Source organism: Xyrauchen texanus, chromosome 1 (genome assembly GCF_025860055.1).
Source record: "Xyrauchen texanus isolate HMW12.3.18 chromosome 1, RBS_HiC_50CHRs, whole genome shotgun sequence".
In the NCBI taxonomy this organism is placed as follows: domain Eukaryota; kingdom Metazoa; phylum Chordata; class Actinopteri; order Cypriniformes; family Catostomidae; genus Xyrauchen; species Xyrauchen texanus.
Genome location: NC_068276.1, coordinates 62,826,170 through 62,836,758, shown reverse-complemented (window position 1 = coordinate 62,836,758; position 10,589 = coordinate 62,826,170). Strand labels below are relative to the sequence as shown.

General features: G+C 48.1%; 1 protein-coding gene across 1 annotated transcript in view; it reads right to left on the bottom strand.

Moving 5' to 3' along the window:
• Positions 1-7,519, bottom strand: part of LOC127649499 (GTPase IMAP family member 8-like) — a 52,471-nt gene extending 44,952 nt beyond the window's left edge. Inside the window, exons 1-2 of the mRNA XM_052134629.1 lie at positions 7,499-7,519; positions 6,773-6,863 (exon numbers count right to left, since the gene is read on the bottom strand). Coding sequence (XP_051990589.1) covers positions 6,773-6,794 — 22 coding nt within the window. The 5' untranslated portion in view covers positions 6,795-6,863; positions 7,499-7,519. The remainder of the gene's footprint in view (positions 1-6,772; positions 6,864-7,498) is intronic.
• Between the last annotated feature and the right edge of the window lie 3,070 nt (positions 7,520-10,589).

Below are 10,589 nucleotides of genomic sequence, written 5' to 3'. Positions count from 1 at the left end.
AAAAGCAAGATCAGTTCCCCGTCTGTTGCTCTCTCCACATTGTGTCGGAGAAGCGACACTAGGGGTCTCTCTTGAGCGCCGAATATGCCTCTGATCCATTGAAAAAAGGCCAATAAGAAGTTGGCAGTCAGTATTTGCATACCCCGCCCCTGGACATACGGGTATAAAGGTGAGTCAAATACTAGAGTTCATTCAGAAAATTTTCTTCGGAGCCGATGGTTGTGCATGCTGTTTGCAGTGAAACACACCCGTTCCTGTATTCCTCTGACGCTACTGCATGCTGTTGGATTGAGGGCGCATTACAGCGGCGATTCTTCTCCTTGCACGGCAGTGCATTTTGCCCCTGGGCGCTTCGACAGCGCAGTATAAAAACTCAGACGAGTTTTAAAAGAGTAATTTTCTTTAAAAGAGTGATTTTCTTTAAAAGAGTAATTTTCTCTAAAAGAGCAAATACACAGCGGCGTTGAACGTCCTTTGTAAAGATGCCTTTCTGCCCCTGTGTAGTTCCTGGATGCGGTAGAGTGCTCTCCGCTTCAGACGGCCACAGGCGTTGTCTCGTGTGTCTGGGCAGTGATCACACCGAGGATGCGTTTGTGGATGGTTCATGTTCTCACTGCGAGGACATGACCATGACAACGTTGCGGTCGCGGCTAGCTTACAACCGTAAGCAAGCCACTCCAGCCGCACCTCGCATTGCTCCTTCTTCCCACGGGATTGAGGACGGTGTGAGTGGCGCTGGAAGCGATTCGGGGATGGCAGGGGGTGGGGCTCCGTCGGGTACCCCCCCTCGGACCACCCGTCCCCCGGCACGCTCGTTGACACCCGTCCGTGCTCGAGGCAACAGCAGCTCGCCTCACAGCCAGCTTGCCTATCCTCTAGAGCTAGAGGTGGATGAGCTCGCCGCTGCATGGGAGGGCGCGGTGTCTGACGCAGATGACTCCCTTGGGCTGCCGCCTTCGGGCCAGCACGCCCAAGCCGAGGCTGACGCGCAGATGTCCCACATGCTTTCCCGGGCCGCCGCCAGCGTGGGCTTGGACTGGAATCCCCCATCCTCCCCGCAGCCATCGCGGTTGGATGACTGGTTCCTGGGGTCCCGACGCCGCTCACAGCCGCGCCCCCCCGGTCCCGTTTTTCCCGGAAGTGCACGATGAGCTGACGTCGCTGTGGAGGGCACCGTTCACCACACGACATCACAAAGCCACACGCTCATCCGCTCTCGCTACCCTCGATGGCGGAGCGGCCCACGGGTACATGACGATCCCCCCGGTGGATAGGGCTGTTGCGCTCCATCTATGCCCCGGAAACCCTACCACCTGGCGCGGTCGCCCTGTACTCCCTTCCAAGGCCTGTAGGACAACATCCTCACTGACAGCGAAGGCCTACAGCGCCGCCGGAACTGCCGCTTCCGCCCTGCACGCCATGGCCCTCCTGCAAGTCCACCAGGCCAAGGCGCTCAAAGAACTGCATGTGGGTAGCCCTGATCCCGACGTGCTGCAGGAACTGCGCTCAGCGACCGACCTCGCCCTCAGAGCCACGTAGGTCACAGCGCAGTCACTCGGGCAGGCGATGGCCACCCTCGTGGTCCAGGAACAACACCTATGGCTGAACCTGGTCGAGATGCGTGAGACCGACAAGCTTCGCTTTCTCGACGCCCCAGTTTGGTCTGTTCGGCGACACCGTCGAGGACTTCACCCAGCAGTTCTCCGTAGTGAAGAAACAGATGGAGGCGATATCACATATCCTGCCCCGCCGCAAAACTGCCGCCCTGGGCCCTGCCCCGTCTGCTCGCCGAGGGCATCCCCCTGCGAGGAAACAACAAGCTGCTCCGCCTCAACCTGGGCCCAGCTCTCAGCCCACGCGTCGAGCGCTCTGCAGGAAGCAGACGCCCCCCATCTCACGGACCCCCTCGAGGACCCGGAAGGCTCCCAGGCGCTCCTGAGACGGACGACCCAGAGCCCAAGACGTTAGCTCCGGAGATGGTAAGACCACTCCGTCCCCCGGTGGAGGGCCGGGAGGAGAATTGTCCTTTAACTTTTGTTTTGCCGCTCCCCTTAACCGGGGCAGCGGTACCCAAATTCTCAATAAAAGAGCTATTTCCTTTGCCTCTGGGTCATCTGGCCCGCAAATGCCGTTCTCACGGCACTCTGCCCCCAGATCTGAACAGTCCCGGCACGCTGGACGCGGCCCCAGGCCAGCCTTCAGCCCCACGACTGTTCCCCGGCCGGCCGGTTCTGACGAGTCCAGAGGACGCCACTACAGGACCTCCTCCTCAGTCACCAACCCGCCCCCTGCCAGATGCCCGGAGCAAGGTAAGTGCTTTGAGTCTTTTCTCAGCACCAGAGCCTCGGGACGCGTCCACGCCTCCCAACGGCGTACTACCTGCTCCACCCCGCTGCGAAAACCCACCGGGTACGTCAAAAATAACCGTCCCTTTGGTGCCCCTAGCACGGAGATTGGATGTGTGGCTTTCACTTCCCAACCCGTCTCGCTGGCTGGCCCGGACCATCCGACTCGGTTATGCAATTCAGTTTGCCAGGCCCCCGCCCCCCTTCACGGGCGCCCACTTTACCGCAGTGCACAGCCAACATGTGTATCTTGACAAGCGTCCAGCACCTAGATTGGTTCGCAGCGGTAGACCTGAAGGACGCGTACTTCCACGTCTCAATTTTGCCGCGACATCGACCCTTTATACGGTTCGCGTTCGGCGGCTATGGCATTTCAGTACAAAGTCCTCCCATTCGGCATGTCTCTGTCCCCTCGCGTCTTCATGAAAGTCACAGAGGCAGCTCTTGCGCCGCTCCGAGAAGCCGGCATTCGCATACTCAATTACCTCGACGACTGGCTCATACTAGCCCACTCCCGAGAGTAACTATGCGCTCACAGAGACCAGGTGCTCAGGCACCTCAGCCGCTTGGGGCTTCAGGTCAACCGAGAAAAGAGTAAGCTCACCCCGGTCCAGAGCATCTCCTTTCTCGGCATGGAGTTAGACTCAGTCTCAATGTCTCACCAACGAGCGTGCGCAGTCGGTGCTGAAATGCCTCGCCAAATTCAGGCCAGGCACTACGGTCCCTCTAAAACTGATTTGGGAACGGTTCAGCAGAGCCCAGGTAGACCTGCTTGCCTCCTGAGAGACCTCCCACTGCCTGCACTGGTACGGCCAAACAGAGGCTCCCCTTGGGACAGATGCGCTGGCGCACAGCTGGCCCGCGGGGCTACGCAAGTATGCATTTCCCCCAGTGAGCCTTCTTGCACAGGTGCTGTGCAAGGTCAGGGAGGACGAGGAACAAGTCACATTAGTGGCTCCCTACTGGCCCAACCGGGCCTGGTTCTCGGACCTCGTGCTCCTCATGACAGCCCCTCCCTGGTGAATCCCCCTGAGGAAGGACCTTCTTTCTCAGGGGCAGGGCACACTCTGGCATCCGCATCCAGACCTTTGGAAACTCCACGTCTGGTCCCTGGACGGGACGCGGAAGATGTAGCTGGTCTACCACCTACCGTCGTAGACACGATCAACCGAGCCCCTTCTACCAGGCAGCTTTACGCCCAGAAGTGGCGCTTGTTCACAGATTGGTGTTCTTTCAGGGCGGAAGACCCACAGAGGTGCGCAGTTAGGTCGGTGCTCTTATTCCTGCAAGAGAGGCTGGAGGGGAGGCTGTCCCCTTCCACCCTAAAGGTGTATGTCGCTGCTATCGCGGCTCACCACAACGCAGTAGACGGCAAGTCCCTTGGTAAGCACGACTTAATCATCAGGGTCCTAAGAGGCGCCCAGAGGTTAAATCCCTCCCGGCCAAGCCTGTTCCCCTCCTGGGACCTCTCGGTAGTCCTCGCGGGCCTCCAGAGACCTCCCTTTGAGCCGCTAGAATCAGTTGGACTCAGGGCCCTCTCTCTTAAGACTGCCCTGCTGATCGCGCTCACCTCCATCAAGAGGGTCGGGGACCTGCAAGCGTTCTCTGTTAGCAACACTTGCCTGGAGTTCGGTCCGGCAGACACGCATGTGATCCTAAGACCGCGACCGGGCTATGTGCCCAAGGTTCCTACCACGCCCTTCAGAGACCAGGTAGTGAACCTGCAAGCGCTGCCCCGGGAGGAGGCAGACCCAGCCCCTTCGTTGCTGTGTTCGGTACGTGCTTTGCGTACCTACCTGGACCGCACGCAGAGCTTTAGATGCTCTGAGCAGCTCTTTGTATGCTTTGGGGGACAGTGGAAAGGAAACGCTGTCTCCAAACAGAGGCTTTCCCACTGGGTTGTAGATGCCATTTCATTGGCTTATCACACCCAGGCCGTGCCCCCACCCTTGCGGGTCCGAGCTCACTCGACAAGGAGTGTTGTGTCCTCAAGGGCACTGGCCAAGGGTACCTCCCTGGCAGACATTTGTAGAGCAGCGGGTTGGGCGACACCCAACACCTTTGCGAGATACTACAATCTGAGGGTTGAGTCAGTTTCATCCCGTGTTTTCTCAGGTCCGAGCCAGTAGAACTCGGTAACACGCTGATGGGCTGGCCAGGTGAATCGCTTGCATATACGCCACAGTGCGTCTTTTTTCCCAGGAGACTCCACTCAACGCGAATCCCTGGTCGATTCCTCCCTAGCCCTCATGGGTCTGCAGTTCGGCGGAGGAACTTGCCGACCCAATCCACTGCGGGTACTCAGCTCTACCCTGTACTGGAATAGGTGCTCCACAGAGTAGGGACTCCTACGCGGACTCCCCCTGTGTGTATTTTCCGCGATACGGTCCCCTTACGAGCAGACCCACGTTTTCCTTGGGTAAGTTTCGGCTGCCTCCTGGTCGCCGTGTGTAGCAACTCCACCCTTGCTGAGGCTGGATCTGCCACCGCGCCACTTCCACGTGTCGCCTAAAAACACATGTGACGTATTCACCACCATACCTCCCCAGTTGGGCAGAGGTGGTCTCCGCGGGTCTTTCCCCCCCCTGAAAGTATGTGAAATTGGGTAAGACCCCCTTCCCTCAGTGCATGTAAGGGCCCCGGCTGTCTATTGCTCTATGCAAGAAACATAGAGAGAAAAGAGGCCCAGCCAGGCTTGGCCCGTTCCCAGGTTGGCAAGCGTCGCCTTGTTCCCCTGCCTAGGGTAACCAGAAGGATCCCGACGACTTTTCTGGGGCATTGGGGAAGGGTACGTGCCCTGGCACAGCTGGTTGTCTGGCACGTAACAAATACCTGCCCGCTCCTGTGTCAGCAGAACACGTACATGGCTCAGCGCATGGCAGATTTAAATTGGACCCCTAGTGTTGCTTCTCTGACACAATGTGGAGAGAGCGACAGATGGGGAATGTCTAGGTTACGGATGTAACCTCCGTTCCCTGATGGAGGGAACGAGACGTTGTGTCTTCCCGACCACGTCGCTGAGCCGAACCGCTGTAGTGGCCAGAACCATTTCCGGCTCCTCAGAAAAATCCTGAATGAACTCTAGTATTTGACTCACCTTTATACCCGTATGTCCGGGGGCGGGGTATGCAAATACTGACTGCCAACTTCTCATTGGCCTTTTTTCAATGGATCAGAGGCATATTCGGCGCTCAAGAGAGACCCCTAGTGTCGCTTCTCCGACACAACGTCTCGTTCCCTCCATTAGGGAACGGAGGTTACATCCGTAACCTAGATGTTTGGTTATTCAATCAACATTTCATTAATTCATGTCAAATAATCCTGTGTTTGTGTTTGATTGTTTATTTATAAGCTCATTAGATACTTAATTATAATATGGTGAACGATCATTTTAACCTTTTGCCTTTTTAAAGAGACAGGATAGTCTGAGTATTCACCTTATTTAGCCCCGCCCCTTTTCCACTCTCCACTCTTCCGAATTTTGTCAACAAACTTCCTGTTAGTATTGAAGCTACTGAGAATAGTTGATCAAATTACGTGTGCGAGCACAGAAAGTATTTTTAATTACGTGAAAATGCTCATGAGGAGTTTTTTCTGTCACTATAAATGTGAATTTTTTCCAACACCTAAATTGGATCTGGCAGATCACATTCGGACAGCCGACACAAGGAACTTTTTTATGATACAAGCGTTTAATTGTTATACGTGTAATTCTGCTTAATTTGTAGGTTGCAACTAATATTTAGTGTTATTATATATATATATATAGTTGACATGACATTTCCAGCAGTGACAGCTCATATTATTACACATGCGAGTTCAACATTAAAGACAATTACAAATGTACTTTTTAAAATAATAATACAAAATTATAATAATTTTAGAGGCATAAATGAGATTAAAATAGTTGTAAACATAAAATAAAACTATATTTATGCAACTATATATGTATAAATATAGTTCTTCCCCGTCCAGGTTTAACACTAAAATAAATCTCATCTGAATAATAACGCGATGAGTGAATGACACGAGAAGAAGGTCAGAGGTCGTACGGAGATATTTTTTATGACTTTATATTGTCTGTTGGAGTTTCATGAGCACAGAGGCACATCTGTACATCCACAGCTTGATCTTGTGTCTTTATGAAGTATTCTTGTTTAAAATCTCTGCGCTCTGTTTCCAGATGTTATAACATCCCCTGAACACTTTAAAATACTCATAATGACTTCTGACAACTCTATAACCTGTAAATCCACTTCTCTATCTATTACACTTCGACATCAACACCACAGATATCTGTATTGAACCGCTAGAACAAAGTTCAGAGACAATATTTTCAAGATGGCTGCACACTAGTTTCTCTGCACATAAGGTGAATAGACAGGAAGTGATTGGATCGCTCAGAGATGAGTGTGTTTATAGCTCACTTCTGCCGTCATTTCTGGACATGATGATATTCTGTTTCTTCTGTGTTCAGATGATCATCTTCTCTGACCGCTGATATCTCTCTTCATTTACCTGTAAAAGATTACAGTGATTGTTATGCAGTAACAGTTTTCATTATTACATTATGAGTCAAATGTTTGTTCTGTTGTCATATACATTAGTACAGTGTGTGTGTTCAGTGTTGATGGTGTTCAGTTCAAGTCCTGCCATGAGCCCATCTCCCCTCCCTATCACTTCCTGTCTACTCTCATTCTGTCCTATTCGTAATACAGGCAAATAAATCAATAAAAACACTTGTATAAAGGGTTGGAGTGACTATCTGCCCAGTCCCAGTTACACACAGCATTACATATACATGCAGACATTATGCAACCATTCAAAATCTCTTATTTTACACTTTAAAACATTTCATTACAATTGTGCTTGTTGCTATTATCATATAAACAGAAACTAAAATAGAAATGTGTTGAAATACTGTATTATTCACAGCACTGAACACAATCTTTGAGATGATTCTTTCTAATTAAGTGAAACTCTTATTACTAAATAAAAAGAAATATTACTAAAACTCATCTAGTTATTAATTACATTAATGATTAAAGTAAACTCTTTATTTAGTGTGATGTATCTCATATTTATATGTCATTTACAGTAACAAACAGTTCACATAAAGAGGATTTTACAGTAATAAGAAATCGTCGTGTTACCTGCATGTATGTTGTTTCCTTTATGAAAGCAGGAAGAGATCTGTGTGTGTGTGAATGTGTGTGTGTGTGTGTGTGTGAGTGTGTGTCTGTGGTGTGTCTGTGTGTGTGTGTATGTGTGTGTGTGTGTGTGTGAGTGTGTGTCTGTGGTGTGTCTGTGTGTGTGTGTGTGTGTGTGTGTGTGAGTGTGTGTCTGTTGTGTGTCTGTGTGTGTGTGTATGTGTGTGTGTGTGAGTGTGTGTCTGTGGTGTGTGTGTGTGTGTATGTATGTGTGTGTGTGTGTGTGTGTGTGTGTGTGTGGGTGTGTGTGTGTGTCTCTGTGTGTGTGTGTGTGTGTGTATGTATGTATGTGTGTGTGTGTGTATGTATGTGTGTGTGTGTGTGTGTGTGTGTGTCTCTGTGTGTGTGTGTGTGTGAGTGTGTGTCTCTGTGTGTGTGTGTGTGTGTGAGTGTGTGTGTGTGTGTGTGTGTGTGTGTGTGTGTGTGTGGGTGGAGTCCTTGACAATACAGACACTTTCATTTTGTACTCGGAGGACAAATGGATGCTTTTCCTTTTTATACAATATGTCTTCATTTCCGACCTCCATCTTCTCCTCATTTGTCTCCATTGTTCTTCACACATTATAATCTTGCATATATTGAACTACAGTGGGTTATTTTCTCTATTCTAACTCTCACATACGGTTATTAAAACACATTCATATGCTTACAATCAAGAATATATTCATAGTTTCAGCAGTTTAAAGTTTAAAGGCTCTCTTGAATTTGCAGCTGATGTCATCAGAGGATTTCCTGGCAGTTTGAGAGACTCTGTATGTAGACACCTTATTTTTAATGTAAGAATGAGTGAAGCTATCTTGAAATTACTTGTAGAAACTTGTGATCTCATGAGGATGTAGTGTACGGATGTTGTGTCCATTCTAACAAACTTTATGTTGATTTAAGTGAAAATGTTTTTGTTGATCTGTTTAAATGATCTTTATAAGAGAATGGGAAGAACATGTATATGCAGTTGTTTAAAAATTATATTTTTGTATTAAAAAAAAAAGAGAAGTGACATCATTCTGCTTTGGACATGAGTGAGACAGGTGTGTTGTAACTGAGGTCTGTGATTAAGTATTCAAATATAAGAGATTGGGTTAGTTTTCTTGTTATTTCTTGTGCATGAAGTGTCGTAAGAGTGGATTGAGTCACTGAAAGTATTTTATTGTCATTAGCTTTAGTTATATTCTAAGTTTTGCGTTGATGAGCTCTTAATGAGTTTGGTTATATTCCCGCCCACTTGCGCCATTTTATATGCAGGTTTCTTTGTTAATGGGATTCAAAACATAATGTAACAGACTTAATTTTGGATTTAGTTAATTGTTATTACATTGAGTGCCCATACACTCTATGGTGTATATGTGTGTGTGCAGTACATTATCCCCTCGGGGCTTGCCGTAAATGGTGAGTGTGCATGCGCACAGGGGCTGGTTGTTCTGTTGTGCTTATGACTGGTTTGTTCCACTACTGGTGTGTAAACTAATAAAGAGAGAAGCACGGATTAAAACTCTGGCCGCAGTCGTTTGTTAGTGTAAGTATCTAGGCGAACTCCACACGAATGCTCTGTTACAACAACATAAAATTGTGGATAGCATTCATAAAATATCATGCAGTTGACTTTTGTGCCAAATGTATGTATTTGTAACCTTATGTATATTTGAGATGTCGAGTTAATGCAGTTAAAAGTGTTAATGTGGACAGGGGTTCATTTTTCTCTTCTCACACTCCCCACAGTGAGATTGCAGAACTGAGGGTGTGTCTATGTGTAACTCCTGTGCTCTCTTAAATAAACTGCAGGTATGTAATATACAGCAACCAAGATGTTACCACTATACGATCACATATAATCATTTTATTTTCAGCTAATTATATTTTATATGAATTTATATTAAACATTTCATTATATTGAGATTGTTTTCTTGAATATTGTCTTTCTGGAATGTATGCATTTGTGTTTGACGTGTCATGCAAAGTATTGAGAAGAGTCATGTTTAAATAATTTATTTGTTGATGTTACATTTACATGTATGCATTTGGCAGACGCTTTTATCCAAAGTGACTTACAGTGCACTTATTACAGGGACAATCCCCCCGGAGCAACCTGGAGTTAAGTGTCTTACTCAAGGACACAATGGTGGTGACTGTGGGGATCAAACCAGCAACCTTCTGAGTACCAATGTATTATACAGTGCACTTATTACAGGGACAATCCCCCTGGAGCAACCTGGAGTTAAGTGTCTTACTCAAGGACACAATGGTGGTGACTGTGGGGATCAAACCAGCAACCTTCTGAGTACCAATGTATTATACAGTGCACTTATTACAGGGACAATCCCCCCGGAGCAACCTGGAGTTAAGTGTCTTACTCAAGGACACAATGGTGGTGACTGTGGGGATCAAACCAGCAACCTTCTGAGTACCAATGTATTATACAGTGCACTTATTACAGGGACAATCCCCCCGGAGCAACCTGGAGTTAAGTGTCTTACTCAAGGACACAATGGTGGTGACTGTGGGGATCGAACCAGCGACCTTCTGAGTACCAATGTATTATACAGAGCACTTATTACAGGGACAATCCCCCCGGAGCAACCTGGAGTTAAGTGCCTTACTCAAGGACACAATGGTGGTGACTGTGGGGATCGAACCAGCGACCTTCTGATTAACAGTTATGTTACATCACCACCACTCTACATGTGAGTTCAAAACAGATTTGAACTTGAGTGAGGCAGAGAGATTTCAGAACTGAGGGTGTGTGTATGTGTAATTCCTGTCCTCTCTTAAATTAACTGCAGACGTGGTCCACCAAAGACAGTGGTATCGGTGATTTCTTTGTGGTGTGAGACAAAGTCCGCTACAAAGATACATCCTATAGCTATTTATATTTCAATTGTAGTTCTTGCATACATACACATTTTTATTTACAGCTTTAAAGACAGGGTTTTTAGGTATCATTTCGGTTTTTAAATATTAAATTCATAGACTGATTTAATTGCATTTAGAGTAAATAGCATAAATTAAATATGCTTCACACATTGACTTTATTTAATGC